This window comes from Perna viridis, chromosome 11 (assembly GCF_037379345.1).
Source record: "Perna viridis isolate PV_CMFRI_1.1 ecotype Kerala chromosome 11, ASM3737934v1, whole genome shotgun sequence".
Classification (NCBI taxonomy): Eukaryota; Metazoa; Mollusca; class Bivalvia; order Mytilida; family Mytilidae; genus Perna; species Perna viridis.
In genome coordinates, this window is record NC_142455.1 from 28,040,326 (window position 1) to 28,055,026 (window position 14,701).

The 14,701-nt window shown below is 32.2% G+C and overlaps 1 protein-coding gene across 3 annotated transcripts in view; it reads left to right on the forward strand.

Annotated features, from left to right (window-relative positions):
- LOC148603594 (GATOR2 complex protein MIOS-A-like) overlaps positions 1-14,701 on the forward strand; it is a 36,207-nt gene that overhangs the window by 1,258 nt on the left and 20,248 nt on the right. For all 3 annotated transcript variants that reach the window (XM_088553508.1, XM_088553510.1, XM_088553509.1), the window contains 12 exons: positions 1,548-1,708; positions 2,498-2,565; positions 2,974-3,053; positions 4,158-4,213; positions 4,791-4,849; positions 6,119-6,260; positions 6,561-6,665; positions 9,231-9,325; positions 10,098-10,139; positions 13,047-13,102; positions 13,461-13,534; positions 13,765-13,809. In XM_088553508.1, coding sequence (XP_088409634.1) covers positions 1,582-1,708; positions 2,498-2,565; positions 2,974-3,053; positions 4,158-4,213; positions 4,791-4,849; positions 6,119-6,260; positions 6,561-6,665; positions 9,231-9,325; positions 10,098-10,139; positions 13,047-13,102; positions 13,461-13,534; positions 13,765-13,809 — 949 coding nt within the window. In that variant the 5' untranslated portion in view covers positions 1,548-1,581. The remainder of the gene's footprint in view (positions 1-1,547; positions 1,709-2,497; positions 2,566-2,973; positions 3,054-4,157; positions 4,214-4,790; positions 4,850-6,118; positions 6,261-6,560; positions 6,666-9,230; positions 9,326-10,097; positions 10,140-13,046; positions 13,103-13,460; positions 13,535-13,764; positions 13,810-14,701) is intronic.

Consider the following 14,701-nt stretch of genomic DNA (forward strand, 5'->3'; position numbering starts at 1 on the left):
TCAGGAATTTGATACATGGCATCTACCATAAAGAACTTGAGATAAAGGATACTACAGACACTGTGAAGTTAGCCTCATATCTTGACTTACACTTAGAGATCGATGGTAAAGAAAAACTAATGACCAATCTTACGACAAATGTGATGACTTTTCATTCATAATTGTCAACTTTCCTTTTATCTGTGTCAACATTCCTTCAGCACCTGCGTATGGAGTTATCATATCACAACTCATACGTTATGCCAGAGCTTGCCGTAACTATGCAGACTTTTTGTATCGCACAAGACTTCTTACAATTGGGCTTCTGGAACAGGGTTACAAGTATGTTGATACAAGATTGAAGTCATCACTACAGAAGTTTTATGGTTGTCATCATGAACTCATTAAAATTATTACGATGTATCCATCTGCACCATGGAAACTGATTTGTTCAATTTGTCATAGTTTTCCTTTCCTTTTTCGTCTACAGTGGACTTGACTTTTTATGAGTAAGTCGGTCAGTGTTTCTAGAAAACAGAGGATGCTTACCCTATCGCTGCACCTGGTCCATGCTCTCAGTTTTTAGTGGAGTCAGAGTTGTTCATTTACTTCTATTACATTGTATGTATTATTTTAGTAACTTTATGTTCTTTGTTACGATTGTCTGTTTTCCATGTTTGGTCTTTGTCCCTGGATTACATTCTTTTGATTTCCACTAGAATCTTGATTCCTTTGATTACTCTTTAACAGTACATGCCTATTAAATCACAGAGTGACTGCCATAAATTACAAAGTCATCTTGATACAGGAAAAAAAGTAACACATGTAGCAGAACAAAGATTGCACATATGCTTAGTTATGATGTATAAGATCACACATCAACCTGTTGCTATTCCATCCAGCATAATATTAATTACACTAGACTCAAAAACCAGAAAACTTTCAGATCCAAAGATTCTTACAGTTTTTCATTGTTCACTATCATAGAATCAATCAATGAAATCGATTGCCTATTTCAGTTGTCTATTCAACATCATTAGACATGATCCTCAGAGAACAGCTTTCATGTGCTGTTCTCTCTACCCTCATTTAAAGTTCATCATTACCTTTCGACAAATATGGGCTCATTTTTTTATAACTATTGAGTATCAATACATTTATATGTATATAAGCTTCTATCCTATCCTATCCTATGCATACTAGAAAAAATATATTGCAATTAATATGTGATTGTTGTGTTTGAATCAATTGCTGCTATGTTTCACATGTTCAGTATTTTTAAAGTTTTGTGGCACCTAGGCCAGATACATGTACCTTTGAAATTATAGGAAGGAAAGATGTTTGGTTGTGACATCATGATACTGTGGGAGTTGGAGAAAATTTACCAAACACCCATTTTCTGTCATCTTGCAAATTTTTTTGGAGACCTATATCAGATTGTGATACATACATGTAATGTACACTTCAACATATCTCTAAGTCACAAGAAATGTATGGTAACAGTTTATGTAATTATTCAACTTTATGGCTTTTAAAAATGAAATAACTTATATGCAACTATTTTACAGAACTTGAAGATGTTTTGAATGTCAAATTGAAAATATGAGTATCACCAAAGTACTGTGGTCACCTGTCAATGAAAATCAGTTTTTGAGTCACTGTGGAACCAAGATTCATCTATATAACGTTATAAAAAATGAACACAAGACTGGTTCTCATGGACTGCAAGGTATTGTGTATATTCTCGCCATCTTAACTTTTTTTTTAAAGGAAATATATCATACAAGTTAATACTGTGAAAGTACTATTACTTGTGGGGTACCAATTTTCGTGGTTTTCTTGGTTGAGCCAGACTACAACATTTGGTTCACAAGTAAAAGAGATTCCCATTGATGTGTTTACTGAAAACCTCAAAACCATGAATTCAAGAATCCACACACTTGTGTATCTTCCCTGATCCAAAAAAATTGGTATCCACAAATTAAAGTAATTTCACAGTATATGTATGGTTTATAACTCCTCTTTGAATATCTGAAAGTGATCCTTTTGACTCTCTATTCACATGGAATACCAGTTCTCTGCATATACTAACATATATAGAGTATGGTACACATACTTTCAAAATTTCCAGAAAATTTGCATGTGGCCTTACTACAATGAATTAAAAATTTGCAATAATTCAAATGAGTAAGACAGCATCAAATCCTATCTTACAATGCTGTTCAGGGTTGCCTATATTCTGTTTAATCAGTTTGAGTTTGACAACAACATTCAATCAGTTGATCTATGCAATAAAAGGCTGACTTTTCTTGCATATCAATATAAATTAGAAAAAAATATGTACTATACATTTTGTAGCATGCTCAAAATAAACAAGTCTTATTCTTATTTAAGTTTTACTTTAACTTGAATGATGTTCTGTTGATAAAACAAATTAAAACTTGACAACTTTGAACGTATGTATTTTGTTTTATGGATAGTATGTTGATAGTGATACTTATAGTGGTTTATTTTTAAGGAAAAATTCTGTCAGAAAATACAATAGCTGTTCCACATGGAGAGCATCTAGAAGTCAACTTGCTGAAGGTAGTACATATAAAAACACTATAAATTCAGTAGTTATCCATTTATTATATATGTAACAAACAAGGTAACATCTGCAATAATAAAAACATACAAATTTTGAGTTCCTATCTTAATATGAAATTTGGGGATATAAAAGAATGTCTTTATTTAATACAAAATTATGCAGCTATGGAAAATATACCGATTGAGATACTCTATACATGAACCTTAATATTAAATATGATGCAGCTTGGGATATTCTACATCTTTATAATGAAAATAAAGTAAAACAGGTCTATAAGATATTTTGAATAGAAATCATTTTGTTTGAGCCTGCTGTAGAGTTCGTTAAACCAAATTTTAAGAATTAGAATTTCAGAACATATAGATTTAGTATTGCTGAGTATAAAAATATGGTTTATTTCATAGACAGTAGAGTGGTGTCCAAAAGCTGACAATGGTGATATAATTGCTTGTGGTTTGTTGAATGGAAAATTACAGCTGAAGAGGTGTGTATCAGAGACTCTAATGGCGTTTAAAATGAAGGGTATATGTGATAATATTTTACCCTACTGGTGCACCTGGTCAGTGCTCCCAGTTTTTGGTGGAGTCTGAGTTGCTCATTTGCTTTTATTACTTTGTATGTATGATTTTAGTTATTTTATGTTCTTTGTTGTGTATGTCTGTTTTTCATGTCTGGTCTTTGTCCCTGGATTACATTCTTTTGACCTTTTATAACCTTGGTTCCCCTGATTACTCTTTAATGTCCTGAGGTGAAGAATAATAAAAACAATCAGAGGAATACTGCTAAATATGAAAAAAAAACAGAATTGTTCACTAGGTATAGATATTATAAGTCTTTTTAAGTACATGTAATATTAAAATTTCATCAACAATTTCAGATTGTCATGACTAAAATTAAAACAACTGTCATTTTGTATTTATATGTACTCAATATTCCAATAATATATGTAAGTAAAAACATTAGCATTTGTGTTTTTTTTTAAAGTTCTATGACACTTATTATATATCACTTTTGGTACATTTTGATGAAAAGTAAGGTATATCAGAATTTAATTAATTTATATTCTTCACTGGTTGATCCAGACATCGCCATGTACAACTGTGGGGTGGGGGGTTTCAGATTTCCCCCCAAAGATGTATGAAAAAAACAAGCATCATTTCCCTTTGTATTTGTAATTCAAAGCTATATTCTGTGCAAGTACTTTTATTTGTGGGTATCAATTTTTGTGGTTTATGTAAAAAGCATCAGTTCATTGATTCTTGACTCTGTGGATTTGACAACTCTATCATACAAATGAATGGAAATTTCCTTTTCGTCGGTAACCAAATTTCATGGTTTTCCTAACCTACAAAAACCATGAAAATCAGTAACACACAAACAACAATGCTTCCACAGTAACAAATTTGTTTGATTATATTTACAGATGTACATATTGCTTTCTGAGCATTTTTCAATGTTCTAACATTTTTTGAATAAAAGTTTCAATTTCATAAAGGAGGGGATTTCCCCTGGATCTGTCTATATTTATCAAGATTTGTAGAATATTTTTAAAAAAGTGTCTTATATTTCTTATTTATTTTTTGATAAGTTTGGACCATGCACGTGATAGAACAACAAGAAGTGATCTTGTAGATAGAGAATTTGGTAAGAATTTTCTTTTTATAAGTCAAATAGAAATTATGATAATGACCAGTTTCAATGTTTTATAAAGTGAGATAAAATAAATTATCAGCAAAACAGAAGCAACAAGTATTTAGGAAAGAAAAAAAAATCTTTTTAAATGAGCTCAACTGTTTACACTATAATTGTTTCAGAGACGGTGATATTGTCTGAAATATTGATAATGCAGTGAGCTGCAGGCAAGGGCATTATCAATGACAAAGGCACTTTTACTTCCCAAGGGAAGTCAACTTGTCAATAATACCATCTACATGTACATTTTATTGTTTCTGGCACCTAGAAAATGTTGTCTCACAGGTCCAACGGTCCAGCACATTTCGATTGGTCTGGATATACATGTACATGTAAATTCAGAAATTATTATGATTTTGTAATTTATGCTGAATAGCCCTTTTAATATTTGCAGTTTTGAAAAAAAATAAGACTCTAATAATGTTAGAAATTCCATATGAATGAGTCGCTAAAATAAAAAAAAATGAAATAATTTCTGAATTAAAAGTAAATAGTTAAACAAATTTAAACTGTACTTAATTTCTTGCAGTACCAAAACATCAGAGGCATTGTATTTATGTGTTATGGAATCATGTTGATACAAACTTGGTAAGTGTTATAACTTCCTGCTTTGCTCTGGGATAGAGAGGGGGCTGTATAATTCTGTCCTCCTGTCAGATTGGCTTCCAACAACATAACTTCAGTTTGTTTTAGTGTAACAGATTTGAAGGAACTTTCACTGACTGAAGTTTTACTGACAAGAAGGAACATTGATTTTTAGGTTTAAAGGTCAAAACCCATGGTCAGCCTTCATGAGAGGCAATTTCTGGATGACCTTGAGCATTGCATTTTACCTGCAAGTCTCTACTTAACAATTGTGAATTAACTTTTCAGGCAAAATTTTTGCAGATAAGGAAGTCCGTACAAAATTGGTGTAGAAGATTTATTTCTCAATCAATTATGAAGTTCTTTTTTTAGATTAAAAAGTTTTTTTTATAATTCTGTTTTAAGAATAGTTGACAGATGTTAAATAGTGTTTAACATTTTCAGTCTACAGGGGGCCAAACTAAGGCCACACCTAAAAATCAAATTTTTTTTTCTGGTCCATTTTGAAGAAAAAATTTCAATGAATTCCTTACAGAAATCACTACCTGTATTTTTCCAATCACTATTGAAATATTTCTCACCATTTTTTAATTACATGGGGTCAAAGTCGTCTATTTTTTTTATTTTTTTTTTTATTTTCATCAGATTTAAATGATTTCTATGTATATGTTGTTCCTTTTCCTTTGAGAAGTATGCTAGCAATTTTTCTCTATCATTAATTATTTTTGGGATTATTGTGAAAGTACTCTAATTCATTGATACTAGTTTTCTTGGATTAGGGAAGAAACTTAAATTCCTGGATTCTTTAATTTGTGGTTTTGAGATTTTCAGTATACACAACAATGGAAATTTCCTTTTAGTTGGGAACCAAATTTCGTGGTTTAGCCTATCCATGAAGACCACAAAAATTGGTACCCCAGGAACAACAGTACTTTCACAGTTTTGGGTACAAAATGGTCTATGAAAGCAGAACTTTTTACTTTAATTTAATTTCAAAATATTGTGCAATATTGTATCCAAAACAGTGGTTCGTTTCTATAATGAACTGTAGGTCCCTTTGTTTAAGTGTGTCAAAAACTAATGATGTTTGCACACTTGCACCAAGTGAAAAGAGTTCAACTGGCTGGGGTTGTATCATCATGCTGTGCTAGGTGAAGCTTTCTATATTCCATTCATATTTGTTTCTTTCAATTGTACAATACTCAGAAACAACTCATGTTATTTACAACAACTATGTATAAAAATTCAGACATTTATTTTATTTTTTTCCAGATAGCAGAGGGACTAGAAAAGTCCAGGAATGATAGCTGTATACTAATATGGAATATAAAGTCTAGTGGAGATTATGAACGACAGAGATATAGCTCTAATACTAGTGAATCACAGTCAGTCTATAAACCCTTCGTAGAGATAGGTAAAGTTTTAATTATAGTGAATCACAATCAGTCTATAAACCCTTTGAAGAGATAGGTAAAGTTTCAACACTAGTGAATCACTGTCGGTCTATAAACCCTTCATAGAGATAGGTAAAGTTTTAACACTAGTGAATTATCATCAGTTGATAAACCCTTCTTAGAAATGGGTAAAGTTTAACCCTAGTAATGCCCATAGATTCCATGTATTAGTAGGTACATTCTAAACCGTTCTTAGAAATATAAATGTAATTGTTAATGGCAAGTTTGAATGATGTACCACTGTTATAATAATTGTACAGGTAACTATGGTGATATGACTGCATCATTCAACTGGTTCCACAAGGACAGCAGACTGTTTGTATGTGGTATGAACAACAGACATCTAAGAATATATGACCTTAGAGGTGAGACTTATTGTGAGAATACTTATATTTTGCAAGGTACTCATTTTTATTTCTTTCAAAACTCTTCTCCTCTGAAACTACTTGACGAATTGAAACCAAACTTGGTATGAATGTTCCTTGGGGTATCCTGCATAGAACTGATGTGGAGATTTTTGATCCGTCGAAAAACATGGCCGCCGTTTTTAAAAATAGAACATAGGGGACAGACAGTAGTTTTTCGCATATATCTCCAAATCTGTTAGGTTTAGCCAAATTCTGAGAGTGGGTGGGGGGGGGAGTGTTCAGCATGATGAGATCTATCTGCAGTTAAATTTTCATTCTAATCTATTATGCCGTGTTGGAGTTATTGCCCTTTTTCAACGGTTTTTGCTATTTTGAATGTTATTTCTTTCAAAACTCTTCTCCTCTGACACCACTCGACCAATTGGAACCAAGCTTACTTTGAATGTTCTTTGGGGTATTGTGCATAGAACTGGTGTTGGGATTTTTGATCCGTCAAAAAACATGGCAGCTGTTACTAAAAATAGAACAAATGGGTCAGACAATAGTTTTTTCACATTTATCTACCCTTAGGGTTAGCCAAATTTGACAGAATAAAAGTGTTTAGCATGATGAGATCTGTCTGATGTCAAATTTTCATTTTGATATGTTAAGTCATGTTGGAGTTATTGCCCTTTTTCAAAATTTTTTTGCTATTTTGAATGCTATTTCTTTCAAAACTCTTCTCCTCTCACACCACATGACCAATTGGAAACAAAGTTACTTTGAATGTTCCTTGGGGTATTGTGCATAGAACTGATGTGGGGATTCTTGATCTGTCGAAAAACATGGCCACCATTACTGAAAAATAGAACATAGGGGTCAGACAGTAGTTTTTCGCATATATCTCCTAAACTGTTAGGTTTAGCCAAATTCTGACACGGATAAAAGTGTTTAGCATGATGAGATCTGTTCGTGGTCAAATTTTCATTTTGATATGTTAAGCCATGTTGGAGTTATTGCCCTTTTCAACGTTTTTTGCTATTTTGAATGCTATTTCTTTCAAAACTCTTCTCCTCTCACACCACATGACCAATTGGAACCAAAGTTACTTTGAATGTTCCTTGGGGTATTGTGCATAGAGCTGATGTGGGGATTTTTGATCTGTCGAAAAACATGGACGTCATTACTAAAAATTTTCAAAGTTTTTTTGCTATTTTGAATGCTATTTCTTTCAAAACTCTTCTCCTCTGAAATTACTTGACCAATTGAAACCAAGCTTGGTATGAATTTTCCTTAGGGTATCATGCATTGAAATGGTGTGGGGATTTTTGATCCGTGGAAAAACATGGCTGCCTTTACTAAAAATAGATCATAGGAGTCAGAAAGTAGTTTTTCGTATATATATATATATCCTAAACTGTTAGGTTTAGCCAAATTCTGACCGGATGAAAAGTGTTAAGCATGATGAGATCTATCTGTGGACAAAATTTGGTGAAAATCTGTTGGCCCATGTTGGACTTATTGCCCTTTTTGGATGTTTTTTGCTGTTTTTAATGTTATTATTTTAAAAAATCTTCTCCTGAGAAACTACTTTACAGAATTTAATGAAAGGTGGTATTTTTGTTTTAAAGGGTATCCTTAACAAAATGATGGTTTGGATTTTTGATCTGTTATAAAGGGTGGCCGCTGTTACTAAAAATAGAACATAGAGGTTAGATAGCAGATTTTTGTATATATCTCCAAAACAGTTAGGTTTAACCAAAATCTGACTGCAGTAAAATTATTCAGCATGAAGAGATCTATCTGTGGTTAAATTTTAGTGAAAATTTGTTGACCCTTGTTGGAGTTACTGCCCTTTTTGGACGTTTTTTGCTGTTTTTGATGTTATTACTTTAAAAAATCTGCTTCTCAGAAACTATTCTGCAAAATTCAATGAATGTTGGCATTTTTTGTTTTATAGGGTATTCTTAACGAAATAACTGATTTTTGATCGCTGAAAAAACATGACTGCCATTTCTAATAATAGAACATAATAAACCTCCAAATCTGTCAGGTTTAGCCAATAACTTTCAATTGCTGAAATGATCCTTACTATAAGGCTTACAAATGTGTCCAATGAATCAAATGGAGTCAAAATTGTCTGACAACTCCTTGTTAGAGTTATTTCCCATAAAAGGCAAAAATTTAACCAGGTGAGCAATTCAGGCTCCAGGGAGCTTCTTGTTATATATACACATGTCATCTACCTTGACAGATCAACCAATTGGCATTCTATCTGCTTTGTGCTACAACATTTAAGTTGGAAAGTAGAGGCATATTTTAGAAATTCATCTCACAGGAATAGAACTATAATTTCACATTTATGGTACTTTTATCTACAAGTAATAGACCCTTTCATGTTAACTGCAGGATATTTTGTGATCAAGTTTAATGTACACTTTCACAAGGAAAATTCTCTTGTTCTACCCAAGCCCTTCCTGGCAATAGTATATATCACAAATGATCATTAATTTCTCAACTGTTAACATGAAAAGGTTCTGTTGTAACAAATTCTGCCTTCAAAGTAAAACCTTATCATTTTAGATGCTAAAGACCCAAAGCTGTCCACCACTACCAAGCTGATAAATGGCGTGTCTACAGACCCAAAAGATCTTCATAGATTGGCTTCCTATCATGAGGTAATACACTTGCTCTAATCTTACTGGCTATACATTTATTTAAAAAAAAATAGAAACTTGTTAAACATGGAATTTTCTACAGTAAATCAGTGATGCACATCATCTTTTCAAATTCAAAATGAGAAAAACAAATTATGTGCAAAATTTATGAGATACAAGCCCATTCCCATTGCCTTATTTGGGGATGATTGGTGGCATAATTCATGAGATACAAGCCCATTGCCATAGCCTTGTTTGGGGATGATTGGTGGCATAATTCATGTAAGTGTAAGCATGCTGGACTTCAGCAGTGGTGGGTGATACCTTGAGCAAATGACTTTGTATCTCCTAAGTCAGAAAGATATTTGATGATTGTCATGTTTTCTTTAATTATTTGTGACTTTGTTATTTAGTGAATTTCAAATTTATGATTATGTTTTTAGGGTTAAATGTGTATCTGATCCTTTATAGCTTAGTCTTTAAATTAATTGAAATTTTCTTCCCTGTTTATGACTTGACCATTTTCTTTTATATTGATTAAAATTTTACTGCAAAGACTCTTCAAATTGGCAAAATTCATCTTGACTTACAAAGTATTCCTAAGGAAACTAGAAATAGTTTGAAAGGTCTTATAAATATACCTAAATATTTGTGTTAAGACAATTCAAATCAATGCCTGTGTATGACTTTTAAATGAAATCACGTCTAAGTATTTTGTTTGAATTTCATAATTTTTTTAATATATTGTATTGTCTATGCTTTACCTGATGTAACTGTTTTAATTTTTTTACAGAATAATGTTTCAGTTTGGGATACCAGACATTTTGATAAGCCAGTATCCTTTATGACTAATATCAGTATGGTATTATACCAAAGGTTATGACTGATATCAATATGGTATTATACCAGGGTTATGACTGATATCAGGATGGTATTATACCAAGGGTTATGACTGATATCAGTATGGTATTATACCAGGGTTATGACTGATATCAGTATGGTATTATACCAAGGGTATGACTGATATCAGTATGGTATTATACCAGGGTTATGACTGATATCAGTATGGTATTATACCAAGGGTATGACTGATATCAGTATGGTATTATACCAAGGGTTATGACTGATATCAGTATGGTATTATACCAAAGGGTATGACTGATATCAGTATGGTATTATACCAAGGGTTATGACTGATATCAGTATGGTATTATACCAGGGTTATGACTGATATCAGTATGGTATTATACCAGGGTTATGACTGATATCAGTATGGTATTATACCAGAGTTATGACTGATATCAGTATGGTATTATACCAAGGGTTATGACTGATATCAATATGGTATTATACCAGGGTTATGACTGATATCAGTATGGTATTATACCAAGGGTATGACTGATATCAGTATGGTATTATACCAAGGGTTATGACTGATATCAGTATGGTATTATACCAAAGGGTATGACTGATATCAGTATGGTATTATACCAAGGGTTATGACTGATATCAATATGGTATTATACCAGGGTTATGACTGATATCAATATGGTATTATACCAAGGGTATGACTGATATCAGTATGGTATTATACCAAGGGTTATGACTGATATCAATATGGTATTATACCAAAGGTTATGACTGATATCAGTATGGTATTATACCAAGGGTATGACTGATATCAGTATGGTATTTTCCCAGGGTTATGATTGATATCAGTATGGTATTATACCAGGGTTATGACTGATATCAGGATGATATTATACCAGGGTTATGACTGATATCAGGATGGTATTATACCAAGGGTTATGACTGATATCAATATGGTATTATACCAAGGGTTATGACTGATATCAGTATGGTATTATACCAAGGGTTATGACTGATATCAGTATGGTATTATACCAAGGGTTATGACTGATATCAGGATGGTATTTTCCCAGGGTTTTGATTGATATCAGTATGGTATTTACCAAGGGTTATGACTGATATCAATATGGTATTATACCAGGGTTATGACTGATATCGGTATGGTATTATACCAGGGTTATGACTGATATCAGTATGGTGTTATACCAAGGGTTATGACTGATATCAGTATGGTATTATACCAGGGTTATGACTGATATCAGTATGGTATTATACCAGGGTTATGACTGATATCAGTATGGTGTTATACCAAGGGTATGACTGATATCAGTTTGATACTATACCAGGGTTATGACTGATATCAGTATGGTATTATACCAAGGGTTATGACTGATATCAGTATGGTGTTATACCAAGGGTTATGACTGATATCAGTATGGTATTATACCAAAGGTTATGACTGATATCAGTATGGTATTATACCAGGGTTATGACTGATATCAGTATGGTGTTATACCAAGGGTATGACTGATATCAGTTTGATACTATACCAGGGTTATGACTGATATCAGTATGGTATTATACCAGGGTTATGACTGATATCAGTATGGTGTTATACCAAGGGTTATGACTGATATCAGTATGGTGTTATACCAAGGGTTATGACTGATATCAGGATGGTATTTTCCCAGGGTTTTGATTGATATCAGTATGGTATTATACCAAGGGTATGACAGATATCAGTATGGTATTATACCAGGGTTATGACTGATATCAGTATAGTATTATACTAAGGGTATGACTGATATCAGTATGGTATTTTACCAGGGTTATGACTGATATCAGTTTGGTATTATACCAGGGTTATGACTGATATCAGTATGATACTATACCAGGGTTATGACGGATATCACTATGATACTATACCAGGGTTATGACTGTTATCAGTGTGGTTTTATACCAGGGTTTGAAATTCACTTCTAATCTCGCAAGCCTTGAACTTACATTTTGCTATAATTTTTATAAAAGAAACTAATTTTTTCTAAATTTGAGTAATTTCTGTGCAGCTGTCAGAATACATAGAATTAAATACTTGTATGTCACTCGCATTTCAATTTTTTTCCACCTGAATTAGTACAATAGTTTGATGAATTGAAATAAAAATGACTTTAAGGAGGTAGACCTAGGGTAAGGGACATAACTCTTTGAAATCGGTGATATGTTTGTATCATATTCAATTTCACCAAAGCCTTTCAAGCTTTCATTTGAAACAGAATGAAATCAGTCCAAGTTACTTTGATACTTACATGAGATTGATATAAATTGCTGAATATGTTCCAATGATTTGTAAGAGTTTTGTCCCTTAACTTAGGGTACCTGCTTATGATTCATGTAAATAATATTTTATTCAAAATGCTTTAAAAAGAACACTGCCTCAGTGGTCTTGCGGTAGCTTGCTTCCCTAGAGTGTGGGGGCCTTACCAATGATTTTTAAATCGTTAGTCACTGTTTCTTCACCAAACATGTGGCATCTAGAAGAAAGAATGATGACTGGTTGGCTCAGGATTTGGCTAATGTGTTTGAAAAGGATGACATAGTTACCTTCACACTGTTGTTTCTGTGAGATAGCAAATAAAAAAATCTGCTACAGGATTTCTGACTTAGGTGTAGTAGGTTCTGTTTGATTAGTGAAATGCATAATGTTTGTCTACAACCAAGCAAACAATCAAAAGAAGAATTGTTAGAATTCCCACAAAACAAATAAAAAACAGGGATTAGTAAGGTCAATCCTCTTCACAATTGCCAATTAATTTGCTTTTGCAAATGATCTTGTTTCAAAACTTGTATGTATGATTCCTTAACAATATCTTAGATTTTAACTTTACAAGAGCCAAAGAACATTGTAAAACTTAGATGGTGTCCTACAAGGTTAGTGCTTTATATACCCCTACCTTTAGTTGTTTGGCAAAAGAAATAATTATGCCCATATATAGGGAAATTTTCTCAGCTAAACTATAGAATTCTTTATTAAAATCATTTAAATTTAGTTTGCAACCTCTAAAATTAAGGTAATGCATATGATATCTGTCTAGCTAGTTTAAATACATATCTGTTTTGAAGACATTCATTTTTGTGCAGATGTAAATGATTGAAATAAGGATAATGTGTTGCAGTTCAAAAACATGGAAATACTTCACACTTATTGTCAAGTGTAGCTAAGTTAATGTATAGAAAAACATACATTTCATTGAAAAGAAAAAAATGTGGTAATTTTACTATTTTTCAGGAATGGCTTTCTTGGTGTTTTATACAGAGACAGTTCATCTGTTAAGTTATATGATATACGGCATACACCACAAGGTATTTGAGAAATTATTCAATTTTTTTAACGGTTTATGAAAGTGTAAACTGGCCAAAACCAGGTTATTGAGTATAAGCTGTTCAAAAATTTTAAACATTCCTTATTATTTAATTTCTAATGCGTGTCAAAATATTAAAGATTGGTTCGTAATCAAAATGTTCTTTTGTTATTAGGGGCAACTATTTTAATATGGCCAGTATATAATGGTGATGTGGTTTATATTTTACAGGCATTGATGAGCTTGAACCAAATTACATAGATAGAAGTATTAGTGGTGAGTATTATATTTTAGTATAAATTCCAGTATTTATGGTTACATGATAACTATTCTGTTCATTTGTTGTGTATGAATTTATGAGTCTGTAACATAGTCCATTTATTCAAATGAGAAATAATGTAAAATAGTACATTTATTCAATGAGAAATAAACTGCTTCAGAGTTGAAAATGTTTAATTTACAAAATGTTTAATGATAAGGATTAAAAGAAGTTTTGGAGGAGTTCATTGTTGTATGAAGAACCAAATCACTTACCACTTTACTTGATACTGTTCAGGCTTCACTTAGCTATTGAGTTGGTTTCATTTATATGGTGATGAACCCCTTTAAAACAGATTTTATTCCTATAATTGTGGATTTGCTTATTAAACATTGAAAATAATTTTGACAATCTTTTCTGAGTGTTAATGGAGAGTTAAAATTGAGGTGACCAAGATGGATAAGTTATAGTGGTGAAAAGTTTTAAAAGATTTTTTAATTAATCAAATACTGTGAAAGTATTATTGATCGTGGGGTACCAGTTTTTGTGGTTTTCGTGGGTAGGCCAAATCACAAAATTTGGTTCCCAAAGAAAAGTAGATTTCCATTGAAGTGTACACTGAAAGAATAATCAAAGGAACCAAGGTTATATGAAAAAGGAAAACAACAAAACCAAGAATTCAATAATCCACGAACTTTTATTTCTTCCCTAATCCATGAAAATTAGTATACTTTCACAGTACCTGTTACTGAAAAATATTCTGAAGTATCTCCAGTTTTTTTTTCATTCTGAGCTCAAACACTTAAAAATGTGTAAACAAGACATCATTATTTATACAGTCACCAGGGCACTTCATAATCTAGGAGATGTACTAAGTTAGGTTTAATATGTAGAACCCTAACATTAAGA